This window comes from Phytophthora cinnamomi (assembly GCF_018691715.1).
Source record: "Phytophthora cinnamomi strain GKB4 chromosome Unknown Contig62, whole genome shotgun sequence".
Classification (NCBI taxonomy): domain Eukaryota; phylum Oomycota; class Peronosporomycetes; order Peronosporales; family Peronosporaceae; genus Phytophthora; species Phytophthora cinnamomi.
In genome coordinates, this window is record NW_027150995.1 from 923213 (window position 1) to 938180 (window position 14968).

Below are 14968 nucleotides of genomic sequence, written 5' to 3' on the forward strand. Positions count from 1 at the left end.
TCCTTCACACCAACTAATGTAGCATGCATTTGATCCTTTTCAGTTTTGTACGTTGGTTTCCTTGCTTTGGTTAGGCTAGGGCGGCTTGTCCTCTAGCGGCCTCTCTGTCTTTGGCACTGATCTTTGCCTGGAGTGGAAGTTCAACACGGTCATTTCTTACCACGCAGCGCGGGCTTTGTGCACTGCGGAGACCGACCGGCCGCCCCTTGGGATCGATCCCCGTTCTGCTCAGGCCTGGCCGCACCAAAATGGTCCGCGTGAAGGTGCGCGTGTTCACGTTCCCGTCGGACCCGAGGGAGCAGAACTCGTACGTCGTGGGCACCATCGAGGTGCGTGCAAGTCGACTCGCTTGCTACTACTACTACGCCGTAGTGCATTTGACGAAACTGCACTGCACCGCGCTGCACTGCAGGGCGGGCTACTGCCGGTAGTGGGCACGCTCAACCTCGACGACAAGGAGGTCGCGACCGTCACGTTCGCGCAGCTGCGGCCGCGCATCGAGCTGCTGCAGGGCAAGGACGTGACCCGACGCAGCGTTATGTTCCAGGAGGTGCTGGCGCTCATCGCCACGTCCGCGAACCCGCACCGCTGGCCGCCCAACGCCATGCAGACATACTGGTTCGGCCACTTCGCCGACGAGAACGAGGACGTGCCGCACGTCGTAGCGGTGAGCCGCCGTTCGGATATCCCTCATAGTCAAGCTCTGCATCTCATGCCGCTGCTGTTGTTGCTGTCAATGCCTGTCGCTATGCCTCTCTTATGCCTCGTTGTTCCAGGCAGCCGACGAGGATCGCCCCATCAGTCAGTTCCTGAACATGACGACGTCCAAGCAAACGGGGGACCTCATCCTGATCCCGCAGACGCAGCTCGGTCCTGTGTGCGAACGGTGCTGCGAAGGGTGTGAGCTCTGCCCGCCCACCCAGAGCGGCAACCAGTAAACCAAAAGTTCTCATCGCTTTAATGAAGCTGCTTAGCTGTTATTCACTGCTTCGTACCACCACTGACCACCTTGGCGTTCACGCCTCCATGCACAGGCGGCGGAGGTTGAATGGCGTCGCGCCCCACTTCGACGCTCCAGTTGGGCAGCGAAGGATGCAAACTGGCGTACATGGACAGCTCCTTGATGCCGGCGCGCACCGACGCCAGCTCCTCGCGGATCTTCTGCGCGTCCGTGAGGTCCTTGTTGGCGTGGAACTCCGTCTTGATGTCGCGGATGATCGACTCGCGCTTGACGCTCGGGTAGCGCTGCGCCAGCTTGAGGATCCGCCGGTACATGCGCAGCACCTCCTTGGTCTCCGCCATCGCTGCGATGTCTTGTGTGAGCTTTCGAGTTGTGTGCCGCACACCACGAGCGCTCCCATTGGTCGAAATCGCGTGGATCGAATCTCGCACGTCACTTCACCAGTCTTCGGCATCGCGCGACATCTTCGCCGCCGCCGCCTCGCCCTACCCGGCGTTCCAGCCTCTCTCCGCCCCCCTCGTCCACTGCTTCGCCTTCCCCGTCGTCTCTTTCACGTGTATCTATTGTACCTATCTCCATATCTATTTAATTCGCCTCCTGCCGCTCGCCATCATGAGGTGCGTTTCTGTCCCTCGAACGAGATCTCCTGTCCATGGACGAGTACTGACGACTGTGGCGGGGCACAATAGCAGGAATAACAGCAGTCGCAATAATAGCAATGGCGGCTCTGGTCGTCGCGGTCCACGTAGAGAGCAGGTGCGGGTTGCGTCGTGGATTGGGACAGAGTGATCTTGGTTGGGTTGACTTGGCTGCATGGATACAGAAGAAAAACATGGACTACGAGGCTCGCGTCACGCGCAACGGAGTTTCCGCCAACCACCTGCTCAACTTCTCGATGCCCGAACGCGAGAGGCCCGCGTACCACCACCAGAAGAAGAAAAAGAGCTCGGCGCCTCGCACGCAGAGCGAGTATCTGCACGCCAAGTACGTCGATGACAGCGTGTTGGGATACTTACGTGTATATGTCTATCTGACAGTTGCTGATACGGCGTGTTTGTAGCTACCGCTTCGTGATCGCACCACTTGAACCTGATGCGGTTGTTCCGACGTGGGATCTGGAGGCTCTTACGGAATGTGAGCTACTACGTTTTGAGTTGCTGTACGTTGACTATTGGTGGGATCTGACAGCACATGATCGCTTGCAGGGTCCACAGTGGAGCAGGTGCTGCTGTGGTATGACGTCGAAAGCCCGCAGACGTGTCCAATTTGTATGGATACTTTCCGTGCACCAAAAATCACCAAGTGCGGCCACATCTTCTGGTGCGTTTGCGTGACGTCAATGTGTGTTGAGCCTCGTGCATAGTAATCTTACTTGTCGGATAATGTGTTGTAGCTGGCCTTGCATCTTGCGGTACCTGTCAATGACGGACAAGTACTGGCGTCGATGCCCGATGTGCTTTGAATCTGTCCAAAAGGGGCATTTACGCAGTGTGCAGCTCCATCAGCTACAGCTCCCTCCGCACGTGGGCGACGACGTAACTTTTCAGTTTCTGGAACGACCCAAGTCCAGCATGTTTCCCCAACTTCGTGTGCTCCCGCCTGCAGAAGCTAAGGGTGACTCGGCTGGGGATGATTCTACTTCGCACTCCGCGTTGCCTACTCCAGAGGCCGCGGCATTTGCGAAGCGTAAACGCTCTCGGAAGCTGCCAAGTGTGGATGATGTCGATGCGACGTACTCACGCATTCTAGAGGCAACACCCGATTATTTGCGTGAGCTTCTGTACTCGGAGATGCGCGATCTGCAGTCGATGGATGCCGAGTTTCGCAGCAGTGGAGACGTCGACAACCTCCCTTTCGTGGAAGAGGCCATGCGGAATACTTCGGGGCGGCTCGCTAAGAGTGACGACTTTAGCCACGGCACCTACGGCTCTAGCCACGCTAGCATCGCTAGTGGCGCAACTACTGGCACGAAAGGAAAGCAACACCAACACGACGGTGGCGACGCGTATTCGTTCTACCAAATCGCGAATGGGACGTACGTGGTTCTCCACCCGCTGAACATGAAGTGTCTGCTGAAAGAATACTCGGATGAGCACCTGCACGAGCTAGAAGGTGACCACGAAGACGACTCACACCAGAAGGAGCTGGAAGCTGCGTGGAACCAGGAGGCTAACTCAGCAGCGAGTTCGGAGCCGTTGCCTGTTGACCGCTACCACTTGCTACCGGAGCAAATTCATGGTCGTGTACTGGACATCGAGCACGTGGTCATGGACGAGGAAGCGCTGAAGCGCTACCGTTTCTTGAGCCACTTGCCGCGCTTTTGTGATTTCTACATCTGCGAGCTCGATCTGACGTCGCAGCTGTCGCCGTCGACGCTCAATTCGTTCCGCAACGACATCAAGAAGCGCACCAAGCAGCGGAAGCAGAAGCAGAGGCTGCAGAACGCGCCTTCTCCGTCGTCTCCGATCTTCAAGAGCAACGCAGCAGCGTTCTCGCTGGAGCAGGAGGGTATGACGTGGCCGTCGCCCTACGAGCAGGCGCTGGCTGAGTCTCTGGAGGAGTTCACGCTCAGCAATGCATCGAGCGCCGAGTTCGACGGTGAAGTTCACGCAGCAGCTACTCCAGCGTCACCGTATTCTGACGACGTGGACAGGTCGTTTGCTCGAGTGACGGAGAACTCTGGGTACTTCCCGGCGCTGGGGCCCGGATCGAGCGAGGCCAGGCCGCACCTGACGGACCCCATTGCGTTTGGCTCGCCCGCTGCGTGGGGTAACCCGTCCACCAGTCCCCCTGCAGTCGCCTGGAGCTCGGGCAAGGGCGGCAAGAAGAAGGGCGCAAGCAAGAAGGGCGTCTCCGTGTTCTCGACCACGCAGCGCCGCTCGTATCGCTGATCGCCCTGCAGATCTGCAGAGGCAATTCGTAGCTGTCTGACTCAAAGGGCAACTGACGTAGAGCAACGAAGTTGCCGTGGTCCAGATTTATGATGGTCCACATAACGATAAATCGATGTCAGGCATAAGCTAATTCCTTCTACGAGCGCGATTGCCAATACCGTGTCTAGTGCGACGTACCTCTGTAAGTCGCCTCGATGCCCACGCTAATTCACCGTTCCGTGTTGGCTCATTGACGTCAGACCAAAAGTCCCTCTCATTTCTCAATCTTCCCCGTCGAGCTCAAGTCCAAGCTCCCCAAGCCAAGTTAAGAAAGAGTGCAAGGATGACCAACATCGCCATCATCTACTACTCGACCTACGGCCACATCTCCACGATGGCCGAGTCCGTCAAGGAGGGCGTCGAGGCCGTGGAGGGCGTGACCGCCGAGATCTACCAGGTCCAGGAGACGCTGTCCGAGGAGATCCTGACCAAGATGCACGCGCCGCCCAAGAAGGACCACCCGGTGGCCACGCCGGACGTCCTCAAGAACGCGGACGGCGTGCTGCTGGGCATCCCCACGCGCTTCGGCAGCATGCCGGCGCAGGTCAAGGCGCTGTTCGACGCGTGCGGCGGGCTCTGGGCCTCCGGCGGCCTGGTGGGCAAGCCGGCCGGCATCTTCTTCAGCACGGGCACGATCGGCGGCGGCCAGGAGACCACGGCCTTCACGACGGTGACCTTCGTGCCGCTAGGCTACCGCAGCCCGCTGCTCTTCAACATGGACGAGATCCACGGCGGCAGCCCCTGGGGCGCCGGCACGCTCGCGGGTGGCGACGGCTCCCGCCAGCCGAGCAAGCTGGAGCTGGATGTCGCCAAGGTGCAGGGCGAGTCCTTCGCCGGCGTGGCCAAGAAGCTCTCGGCTTAGGCAGCAGCAGTAGCCTCTGGAGTGCATGTAATAACGTCATGCTAACGTGGAACCCATTTTCGAAGAAAAGATACCTTTTGTTATGGGTACATTGTACCACGTGGGAGAGAGATGTTGCGCGAGGAGTGGTCCACACACTGCTGCACATTCACGACCCTTCGCTGCATAGTTACCGCTGTGAACGTGTTGGGTTGTGAGCTGGGCGCTGGGCGATGGAGTCGTTCCTGGAGCCGCCGTCGGCCTACGTGCCGCCCGAGGCGGTGGCGCTCTTCAACTCGGTGGGCTACACCTTTGTGGGGCTGGCGCTGGGCCTCATCGTCTTCCTCTGCGTGCGCAAGTTCCTCTTCTTCCTCACGTGGCGCAGCTTCCGCGACGGCCCGTACGTCGTGGGGCAGCACCAGTGGCGCCCTGGTAACCTGGCCGGGTACGTCTGCAGTGCCCACTACTGCGTCTCTTAGTCGTGCGTTGACACTGACTACTTGTGCTTGTATGTGGCAGGCCGCAGTGGTGCAACGTGTGCGAAGCCATCGTCTACGGCATCCGCAGCTACGTGGTCAAGTGCGACATCTGCGGCATGTACGCGCACGCTCAGTGCGCGGCCACCACCATGCGCTACAAGGGCGTGGCTGGGCCTCCCGCCGCTGCCTCTGCGCTGCCGTTGGCGCCGGCCTGCGTCTGCAGAGCTGCTGGAGTGCTGTTGCCACCTGCAGCCGTCGAGAAAGACGGCGTCAATGCTCTGGCCTCGCCCCAGCAGCAGCGACATATGTGGATCAAGGGCAACATCGACCCCATGGACTCGTGCTCGCTGTGCGGCCTCTTCTGCGGCAGCATCTTGGCGCTCTCCGGACTCAAGTGCGCCTGGTGCCACGTCCGAGTGCACGAAGAGTGCTTCCAGCAGGCGCTGGCACGCGCCCACCGACCGTCGCTACTACGTCGATGCGACTTGGGGCGACACGCCAACCTCATCTTGCCTCCGTCTTGTGTCCTTTTGCACGAGCCGGTCTCGATTGCGAGCAAGTCACAGCGTGCGCTCAACTCCGTGCGTAGTGCTGCGCATATCGCGGTGACCAAGATGTCCAATATTCGCCTTCGGCGCGGCGTCGCCAGCGGTGCGATGGAGCAACCCACGCCACCAACTAGTAATTTGCGAAGTGAGGTCACTGCAGGGTGGGAAAGTGCGCTGGCGGCTGCATCGAATGCCGTCACGGGATCGGACGGCCTCCCGTACGACTTGCTCGAGACACCGAAGGAAACTACTCCACTCTTGGTATTTATCAACAGCCGTAGTGGTGGCAAGATGGGGCTTCATGTGCTACGGCAAGTGCGAAAGTGGCTGAACCCCTTGCAGGTGTACGATCTGTCGCACCAAAGCCCCATTGAGCCTTTGCGTAGGTTTATCGGACTTCCGCGACTGCGCATTCTGGTCTGTGGTGGCGACGGAACTGTTGGCTGGGTACTTGGGGCACTTGACGAGATCGGAGCTGCGCGACAACCACCAATCGCTGTCTTACCGTTGGGTACCGGCAACGACTTGGCTCGTGTGCTTGGTTGGGGTGCTGGGTTTTCAGCTCCTACCGATGTGAGTGAAATTCTTAGCGAGGTCGAAGCAGCTCATGTCAGCCTTTTGGACCGATGGCAAGTGAACATCGGCGACTCACAGAAGCGTGTTGTTCTCAACAACTACCTGGGTGTTGGTGTGGATGCTCAAGTGGCGCTTGAGTTTCACGAACAGCGTGAACGCTCGCCGGGATTATTCATGAGCCAGTTCGTCAATAAGCTGTGGTACAGTCAATTCGGCGCCAAAAACTTCATCGTGCGGACGTGTGCTGGACTGCCTGAAAAGATCGATCTCGTGTGCGATGGTAAGCACATTGCACTACCCGAAGGTACCGAGGGCGTGATTCTGCTCAACATTAACAGCTACGGTGGCGGATCCAAGCTTTGGCATGACGACGCGGAATCTGATAACGAAGACTCCGACTCCGCCAGCGAGACTGATGACGACGATGACCGCAGCCGAGCGAGCAGCATTGACAGTGTTGATACCAACACGCACTTCGGCGCATCGTCCCCTCACGACGGCCTGCTAGACGTTGTGGCTGTGTATGGCACATTGCACCTTGGCCAGATGCAAGTGGGCCTGTCCAAGGCTGTGCGTTTATGCCAGGCGAAGTCGGTGAGCTTGACCCTAAAAGAGACGCTCCCCGTACAGATCGACGGTGAACCATGGCTGCAAAAGCCGAGTGAGATGGACATCTCCTTTCTACAGCAGGCCTTTATGCTCAGCCGTACCGTTGAGGAGCGCGATGTGGTGACCAAGAAGGTTGGCGAGGTGCTTGACTGGGCAGAACACACCCACGTTATTTCCTCTAGGCAACGCGACATTCTTCTTGTCGAGATCGCTCGTCGCGTCGCTGACAATGCCGCATCTCGTCGACACACAGGTTCCCGGGGCTTAGTGGCAACTGATAGTCGTGGACACGAAAGACACTCCTTCGTCATGGATAAGTGAGAGGACAACACGATTATAAGCTAAGGAGCAAGCACTACGAGGCCATTAAGTAAATATATAGAAATTATCTACTCATTCTCGCCAGGAATCCCGTCAGCACTGCTGGATGCGGCTTGGTGAAGAAGCATCTTCTCGATGAAATGGTCAATGTCACCATCTAAAACCAGCGCCGTGTTCCCTTCCGAGTAATTTGTGCGATGGTCCTTCACTAATTGGTACGGGTGCAAAACGTAAGACCGGATCTGGTTTCCCCAAGCGTTTTCTCCAAGCCCCTGAGCAAATTGCTGCCTCTTGCGGGCTTCTTCATCGAGCTTGCGCTGGTAGAGCTTGGCACGCAGCATGGCTAGCGCTTCGGCCTTGTTGCGATGCTGCGACCGGTCCGATTGGCTCTGCACTACAATTCCCGTAGGCAAGTGAGTGATTCGAATGGCGCTGTCCGTCGTATTCACGTGCTGCCCACCAGGACCCGACGACCGAAACGTGTCGATGCGGAGATCCTTGGTCGAGATCTCAATTTCCTCACTTGAGCGGCCTTCAGCAGCCATCGGATACACACGCACTTGGGCAAAAGACGTGTGCCTCCTTCCTGCGTTATCAAACGGCGAAATGCGTACGAGTCGATGCACACCAGCTTCACCTTTCGCCCACCCGTACGCATACGCGCCATCTAGCCGTAAAACCACCGACCGGAACCCAGCTTCTTCCCCAGCAGACTCATCGGCGTATTGCACTTGAAAGCCACGAGCCTCGCCCCAGCGCGCATACATCCTCGCCAGCATCGCCGTCCAGTCGCAACTATCGGTTCCCCCAGCGCCTGCTTGGATCTCCAAAAAACACGATCTGCCATCGCTCTCATGCGACAGCAGCAGCTCCAGTCTGAGCTGCTGTGCGTCAGCGTGAACTGTGGCCATGGCGTTCACACAGTCCCGAAGCATCGGTTCGTCGTCCTCCTCCGCTGCCATCAGATGCAGCTCCTTCGTATCCAAGAAACGGCGATGCAGCTCACCAGCTCTCGTCTCTCTTGACTCTAGCGCAGCCAGTCGTTGCACCACCGCCGCAGCGTGAGCCGCATCGTCCCAAAGGTCCGAGGCAGCAGCCTCTTCACGCAGTGCAGCGAGCTCTTGCTTGTTGTGGGCGGTGACGACGACGTCGTGGATCACTTTAATCTCTCGCTGCGCTTGATCGGCCAACGAAGTGAAGGATTCGGTGCTGGAAGGGGCTTCAGTGGACGAAAACCACCGCGATGAAGTCGAGCGCTTTAATGGAGCGTATAAAAATGAATACCTGCGTGGCAAGCTCCATACTTCGTGTGCGGTTTGACAAGGCAGTTGCAAAGACTTCTGACTAGCTTGGATATTGGCGGACGCCTTGGGGGCTGCGTGGGAGACAGCGATGCGGGCGCGTCGGGGCAGGAATCGACGGAGCATTTTGACCGCTGATCAAAATATGAGGTTAGGCGGAATTGTAAAAATCAATCTAGGATTCATATGGGGAATTTTCTTATTAGCTGATTGGTCGGCCTATCGGCCAACCAGATCGGTCTTAGGCAGACTGCGAACTTAGTCGTCGAGTTTTGCCTAGGTTCGCACTTAGCGATTAACTGAACGCCATCACTGATCAGTAAAGTCTTCCTAAAAAGACTCAAATGCAGTACACTGCTATCAGTATGCCCTCACCAGGTTAGTGCTTGGTGCAACTCGCCAGTCCCATCTTACCTCTTCGGCGACGCGAATTGCGAGAAGTGGTAGGCTTCCTGGTGCGCGACGAGCACTTCGTCGTCGACGAGACGAGGTAAAAAGTCGGTCTCAACGCTGCTCTCGTGGAAGCGGCCTCCGGGCTCGCACAGCTGCAGCACTAGCGGAGACGTCTTGGGGCCGAAGACGTTCCCCCACAGCAGCAAACAGCGCAGACGGGATCCAGCTTCGGGTTTCTGAGGATTCAGACAAGCTGCTGCAATAGCTGCCATTCCGTCGTCAGTGAGAGATGTAGAACAGAGTGACAGCACCTCCAGAGGCGTGGCCATGTTGACTCGTAGCACCTGTGCAAAGGCTTTCGCACCGGCATCCCCGATTCGGTTGGCGCTGAGATCAAACTCGGCCAGCATTGGGTGGCGTAGCAGCAATGCCGCTAGTGCAGAAGCACCGGTACTTCCGATCCGATTGGCGCGGAGTACAAGTCGCCGTAGCGACCGATTGTCCAGTAGGCGTTCGGCGAGCACCTGCGCACCGTGATCGGATATCTGGTGCTTGGCCAAGCTCAGATTCGTAAGCACTCGATTCACTTGCAACGCTTTGCCAATGTACTGGATCGCTTCCTCTTCCTTGGTGCGTATGATAGGGTTGTCCAGGTTTAGCGCCTCGAGTCTGCGATTAACACGCAATGACTGCGCAATGGCTATGAGGTTGGATACATCAAGCTCAGTGTTGCCCACGTCGACTTCCTGCAGCGGGCATGAGCTCGACGCAAGCAGCGCTGCGATGGCGTGTCCTCCCATTGACCCCAGCGGGTTTCCATTGAGATTTAATCTTCGTAAGGGAGAAGCCGAGCCCGCGGCGTCGAGCGCTGTGCATAGCAGTCGGCAGCTCTCGCTGCCAAGACGATTGCCCTGCAGATTCAATTCGGCGATCTGGCACGGGTACGATGGACTTGGCTGCAATAGACGGCCAAGACTTGACGCGGTTTCCAGAAGGAACTCGCGCTCGTCGCGTGCTCCTTCGTCTTCATCCTCACCTCCATTATCAGCTTGGCGTTGCCCTGATGTGTCCTCGTGTTCGCCGAGGTAGTTGTAGCGTAGATCCAGGCCAACGAGACCAGGCACGTTGCTCTTGTGCAGCGCGTTCGCCAGCGCCACTAGCTGGATGTTACGCAGTCGGTGGTGGAAGCCCTCGCGCGTGTTGCCGGCCAGTACAAGCGTTGCTCCCGGTCTCTCTTCATTCTTGGAGCGTTCAGCTGTACGGCGAGCGGCTAGCGCCTGGGAAGTGGCCTGGAAATTGCTGCTGAGCCCGTCGTCCTCGGGCGACGGGAAGAACTCCATCATACGCAGCGTCACATCTCGTCGCGCCGTGATCCCCAGCTGCAGACTCTCCATCTCGTAGTGGTGCACAAAGTCCTGGAGCGACATACTTTCTGGGGGCTGTATCTCGTGTGTGTGTAGTAGTAGGCAGGAAGCTGGAGGGGTCTAATGCACGTGAACCGACGCGTCCTTTCATCGGGCGAAGCTCACTTCCAAGCGGATAGCAGCATGGTAACGAAGCCGAAGGCGTCCACCGCAGGACAAGGTGATGCCAAGGCCGCCGCCGCGGCAGCGGCGGCTGCTGCCATGGCCACCGCAGCGAAAACCGAGGAGGAGCAGCCAGCAGAGGAGGACGACGAGACAGTCAAGACCGGCACCTTTTCGTTCAGCGACGGCAGCAAGTACAGTAAGTCCACGTAGCGTTAGTCCATGCGCATTAGCTTCTCCTGAAGTTGCCCCGTGACGCTCGCGTGCGCTGCAGAGGGAGAGTATTGCCTGGTCGGTGGAAAAGTGGTTCGCCAGGGCCACGGCTCCTTCTGGACTGGGGCCGAGAAGTATGAGGGCGAGTGGCTGCACGACCAGATGCATGGCCGCGGCGTGTACAGCTTCGCCACGGGCGCGAGCTACGACGGAGAGTTCCAGGGCAACGCCTTCCACGGAGTCGGGAGCTACCGCTGGGCCGACGGCGCGTACTACGAAGGCGGCTGGCACTTCAACAAGTACGTGCCAACTTCAACTTGTGGTGAATAGCTGGACCAGGTTCTTATTTGTGGGTCTTGTTTGTGGAATCTTTTGCTGTTAGAATGCACGGTGGGGGGCTGTATGTGGACAAGGACGGTGTGCAGTGGCGAGGCCGCTTCCTCAACGGCAAGTATGACAACGGCCGCATCTTCCACACGCTGAGGTGAAGCAGAAAAGCGATATACACTTGAGGTGGTGGTGTGGCAATAATATATATTCTTATAGATGGCAATTCGTTGCGGGTCAACTTCAATATGGTGGTGGATGGTTACGGGAGGAAGGTCTGGCACAGCGCCGAGCCGCTGCGGTCCACCGGCGGCAGGAGCCCATTCTGCAGCAGCTCCAGCTCGTCCTCCATGACGCTCTGATCCCCGTAGAGCTCGCGCTCGTTGGCAATCAGCTGCGCCATGAAGCCTCGGTTGGGGAAAATAAGCGGTCGGCACTTGAGCACGTGGCTGTAGGCGGCCGACAGGGTGCACTTGGTCTTTAGCATGACGTACCAGATGCAGATCGTGGACGAGCGCGACACGCCTTGCACGCAGTGGATCAGCACGCGGCCATTCTCCTCCGCTGCCTTTTGGATGAACTCAATCGTAGGCCCGAACTCCTGTGCGATGTCCACATCCACTTTGTCCTTGATGGCCACATCCAGGTACTCGACGTGGTCGAATTTATTGCGCTGGTCCGTGATGGCACCCATGTTGACAACGTGGGTAATTTGCAGCGCGTCGATCACCTCGGGCGAGTTGGCCTGCCAGAAGTTACCCAGGTAGAGGAACCCGTCCACGATCTCGTTCGGGAAGTGCATGGTCGAGGTGGGGCTGGACACTGTAGTTTCTGGGGCCTCCTGCTGCTCCTGTGTCCTTGTGTTGCTATCAGCCTCCTGGGTATCGGGCAGAATCCAGGGCGACGACACCAGCATGAAGCTGTACTTCTTGGCGAAGGCAGGGAAGCCCTGCGCCAGGAACCGCACCGAGAAGACGCGACCCTCCTCCTTGAGCATCTTGGCGAAGCGGTAGCCCCAGTCCATCCGGTAGAGGAAGGACGCGCCCGTGTGGTTGCCTCCAATGACCACCACTTCGATGAGGTCTCTCCGCTCCAGCTTCTCGCGCAGCTTGTCGTTCTCCGTGAGTTCCAGCACGTCCTCCACGGTCTTGGCCACTTGGCCGGCGCAGCTGAGCGCCGTGAGGTGTGGCCCCGTGTGGATGTGCGGGCAGTGCAGCGCGTCCGGCAGGTGGCCGGCCGTGAACTCGGCGCCTTTACGGCAGTCCACGAGCACGACGCCCGTCGTCTGCAGGCGGTTGTAGAGCGACGTGACCGAGATGAGCGGCACGCGGCTGTGCGAGTTGCGCCTCCTGCGCAGCCTCCGCGAGGCGAACGAGAGGCACGAGGAGCTGAGCGACAGCGAGTGCGACGGCGAGGACGCCGCCTCCAGCACCGGGTCGGCCACGGGTTCAACCGAGCGGTTGGAGCCCGTGACGCACGTGGAGACGCCGCTGGCGGTGCCGTCGAACGGCTTCGGCTTCATATCCTGCTGCTGCGGCTGCTGCGGCTCGTCGAGCTGGACCATGGCTACTATTCCTCTATTACGTGGCAGCGGAGGTGGCACCTACCGAGCCAAATGCCAATTGAGGCTGGCGCCCGCCGCCGCCGACTGTCCTCTGGAGATCGGCCCAGGCTATCCCGGATCGTCTCTGACAGGTCGTGGTAGACCCGCGCGGCATCGGCTCCGGCCTCGGAGCGGTATGCGTTCTGCGAGGCCGGAGGTTTATAGTCAGCGAGCTAGTCGGGGCAACCCCGGCCCTGTGCCTACAATTTGTGGGCTAATCGCACGCCGTCGCGCGGCAAAGGATGGCTACCAAGCGCGCGAGCATTAGCTAGCGGCCGCAGCCTGTGGCCGCCAAACTCAGATGCACTTGCGCCCAGCCGATGTGGAGCTGCCCCATGAGGCGGCGGCGCCGGCTGCCGCTGCCGCGAGCGGCCCAAATGCTGCGCGCGAAGAGTACCCGCGTCCGCATGGGGCGGCCACCATGGACGCCTCGGTCCTTGTAGCTGGGCCGCCACCGCCCACACGCGTCCCTGGATCTATCGGGCTTGGCATCTTTGCGGCCGCCCATTTCGGTGCTCTGGTGGCGCCGCTACACCTGACTAGGTCTCAGTATCCGCGCTCGGCGCCGTGTTCCTTGATGAGCAAATCTGGGGCAAAATTGTGGCTTACAACGATATCACCACCTGGTGGCGCCGCGCGGCGCGGCAGCGAAGCCGTGTTCGCGGCTGCCTGCTGGCAATGAGTGGGCAACGACTCATACAGTAGCTCATTATTGCCAGTGAATGTCCGTATTTGGATTGTTTGGTGATTTTCGTCTATGATAATGCGAGCTTTATTTCCTTAGTCAACGTTGAAGGCCTGCTTGGTGGCCTCGTACGAGGAGATCATGATGGCGCACGCGGGCGCCACCTTGACGACCCGCGGCACCAGCCCGGCGGCCATCCCCCGCGCGCCCTCAACTTCCCACATATGCCGAAGCAGCTGCCGCAGCGACGGCGCCGGAGCTGTGTCCTTGGAGTACACGGCCAGCTGCGACCGAGTCTTGATCACATCGAACGGGTGCGTGACGACAGTCGCGAGCACACCGGCCAGCACGCCCGAGATGAACGCGACCGAGACGCGTCTCCGCTGTGCGTCCGCGATGGGGACTCGCTCCGTCAAGTACTCCTTGGACGTCTCAATGCCGTACCAGTAGAAGGCCGAGAACGGAATGTCCCGGGCCAGCGTGGCGCCAAGGCCGGCGAACAGCTGCCGCACTCCTCCTTGCCATACCTGGTGCACGTACGTCGCAAATGGGTGCGCGTTGGCAACTGCTTGCATCTGCACGCGGATCAGCTCGAACGGGGAGAAGATGGTGGCGGCCCCGCGCGCGCCATGCTGCCCGATGCCATCGCCAGCAGTCCGTGGTTCTGCTCCGGGAAAGTCGTCTTCAGCCGCTTTAGGAGCAATTCATACGACGTGAAGTATACAGCGGTCGATGGGATAGCTGTCAGCAACGTCGGCGGCAGTCCAGCGTACAGCGCCAGTGGTCCTTCCAGCCGCACGATGCGAGCCATCGTGAACAGCGTGCTGTTCGGCTTGGGCGGGGAGCAGATCTGCTCCGGCGAGCACTTGCACTGCTTCAGCAGCCGCTGTTTGGGCAGCATCGTGTCCATGAGGCCATTGGAGAAGCTGTAGTACGGGCACTGCTCGCCACGACGTCCAGTTAGTCAGGTGCTGCTGATTGATTGCCAAGATCTGGTCGACACCAGCTTCAGCACTTGGCAGCACTGGTAAACACACACGGCGGCTGACCAACCTTCTGTACTGCAGGCGGGGCGTGCACCACCGCTGGAGCCTGCACCTGCAGGCGCGTCTTGACCACCTCCAATGCTGCGAGGGCAAGCACCACGACAAAGTTAAGGAACGCTACGCTGCATGTTAACCCCCTGGGCAGCTGTCGGTCTTACGCGTGATCTGGACCAGCGCGAGCGTAATAGCACCAACGTCAGACACCTGAGCAGCCTAGCAAAGTCTGCATCTCGATTGCTGGCACGCACCGCGAAGGAGGTGATGACGGCGCCCACAGACGCCGCGACGGACTTCTTGGCGGTCTCGTCCATCCTGCCCGCCTGCACTGTTGCAGCTTGTCAACGGCGCGGCGACCGTTATACGTCTATTTTTGTCCAATCGCCGGTGCCGGCTGGTGGGATTGGTCGAAACCTCTAAAACCCGAAACTGTAGCCATGTCACGTGTGCGGGGAAGCTTGGACCATATTTTCCGCGACCAGATTGTGTGGAAATTCCCAACGGATCCCCCCGCATATGGGCGTTTGTATGGCTGTGCAGTGAGTCCCCGCCGCGAAGCCAAGTGGTCGCCTCCGCGGAAAGCGGTGCTTTCTCTCGGCAGTCACTCGC

At 59.1% G+C, this 14968-nt stretch overlaps 10 protein-coding genes across 11 annotated transcripts; 5 read left to right on the forward strand and 5 right to left on the reverse strand.

Moving 5' to 3' along the window:
• Window positions 1–248: 248 nt before the first annotated feature.
• On the forward strand, window positions 249–938 carry IUM83_06983 (Diacylglycerol O-acyltransferase 2; the record flags this gene model as incomplete). Its single annotated transcript, XM_067931232.1, has 3 exons — window positions 249–329; window positions 413–667; window positions 777–938. The coding sequence occupies 3 exons, from the start codon at window positions 249–251 to the stop codon at window positions 936–938; spliced, it is 498 nt and encodes a 165-aa protein (XP_067787229.1).
• A 43-nt stretch (window positions 939–981) lies between these two features.
• IUM83_06984 (Complex 1 LYR protein) lies at window positions 982–1302 on the reverse strand (the record flags this gene model as incomplete). The annotated part of the gene is made up of 1 exon (XM_067931233.1): window positions 982–1302. The coding sequence occupies one exon, from the start codon at window positions 1300–1302 to the stop codon at window positions 982–984; it is 321 nt and encodes a 106-aa protein (XP_067787084.1).
• A 271-nt stretch (window positions 1303–1573) lies between these two features.
• Window positions 1574–3852, forward strand: IUM83_06985 (Flavoprotein YCP4; the record flags this gene model as incomplete). 2 transcript variants are annotated; one of them, XM_067931235.1, is made up of 6 exons in its annotated part: window positions 1574–1578; window positions 1651–1717; window positions 1785–1945; window positions 2022–2095; window positions 2167–2281; window positions 2355–3852. In XM_067931235.1, the coding sequence occupies 6 exons, from the start codon at window positions 1574–1576 to the stop codon at window positions 3850–3852; spliced, it is 1920 nt and encodes a 639-aa protein (XP_067787126.1). The 2 variants fall into 2 exon arrangements, with proteins under 2 accessions (XP_067787126.1, XP_067787125.1); XM_067931234.1 differs by having other exon boundaries at window positions 1654–1717.
• Window positions 3853–4177: 325 nt separating this feature from the next.
• IUM83_06986 (NAD(P)H:quinone oxidoreductase, type IV) lies at window positions 4178–4756 on the forward strand (the record flags this gene model as incomplete). Its single annotated transcript, XM_067931236.1, has 1 exon — window positions 4178–4756. One exon carries the CDS (start codon window positions 4178–4180, stop codon window positions 4754–4756), a length of 579 nt encoding a protein of 192 aa, XP_067787295.1.
• Window positions 4757–4968: 212 nt separating this feature from the next.
• IUM83_06987 (diacylglycerol kinase) lies at window positions 4969–7268 on the forward strand (the record flags this gene model as incomplete). Its single annotated transcript, XM_067931237.1, has 2 exons — window positions 4969–5180; window positions 5255–7268. The coding sequence occupies 2 exons, from the start codon at window positions 4969–4971 to the stop codon at window positions 7266–7268; spliced, it is 2226 nt and encodes a 741-aa protein (XP_067787237.1).
• Window positions 7269–7336: 68 nt separating this feature from the next.
• On the reverse strand, window positions 7337–7813 carry IUM83_06988 (Peptide chain release factor 2; the record flags this gene model as incomplete). The annotated part of the gene is made up of 1 exon (XM_067931238.1): window positions 7337–7813. The coding sequence occupies one exon, from the start codon at window positions 7811–7813 to the stop codon at window positions 7337–7339; it is 477 nt and encodes a 158-aa protein (XP_067787236.1).
• Window positions 7814–8979: 1166 nt separating this feature from the next.
• Window positions 8980–10389, reverse strand: IUM83_06989 (Leucine-rich repeat-containing protein 34; the record flags this gene model as incomplete). The annotated part of the gene is made up of 1 exon (XM_067931239.1): window positions 8980–10389. The coding sequence occupies one exon, from the start codon at window positions 10387–10389 to the stop codon at window positions 8980–8982; it is 1410 nt and encodes a 469-aa protein (XP_067787294.1).
• A 120-nt stretch (window positions 10390–10509) lies between these two features.
• IUM83_06990 (histone H3 K4-specific methyltransferase SET7/9 N-terminal domain-containing protein) lies at window positions 10510–11189 on the forward strand (the record flags this gene model as incomplete). Its single annotated transcript, XM_067931240.1, has 3 exons — window positions 10510–10687; window positions 10763–11000; window positions 11084–11189. 3 exons carry the CDS (start codon window positions 10510–10512, stop codon window positions 11187–11189), a joined length of 522 nt encoding a protein of 173 aa, XP_067787263.1.
• Window positions 11190–11290: 101 nt separating this feature from the next.
• IUM83_06991 (Dual specificity phosphatase) lies at window positions 11291–12592 on the reverse strand (the record flags this gene model as incomplete). The annotated part of the gene is made up of 1 exon (XM_067931241.1): window positions 11291–12592. The coding sequence occupies one exon, from the start codon at window positions 12590–12592 to the stop codon at window positions 11291–11293; it is 1302 nt and encodes a 433-aa protein (XP_067787147.1).
• An 819-nt stretch (window positions 12593–13411) lies between these two features.
• On the reverse strand, window positions 13412–14673 carry IUM83_06992 (Mitochondrial Carrier (MC) Family; the record flags this gene model as incomplete). The annotated part of the gene is made up of 5 exons (XM_067931242.1): window positions 13412–13948; window positions 14041–14256; window positions 14370–14443; window positions 14497–14527; window positions 14611–14673. The coding sequence occupies 5 exons, from the start codon at window positions 14671–14673 to the stop codon at window positions 13412–13414; spliced, it is 921 nt and encodes a 306-aa protein (XP_067787308.1).
• Between the last annotated feature and the right edge of the window lie 295 nt (window positions 14674–14968).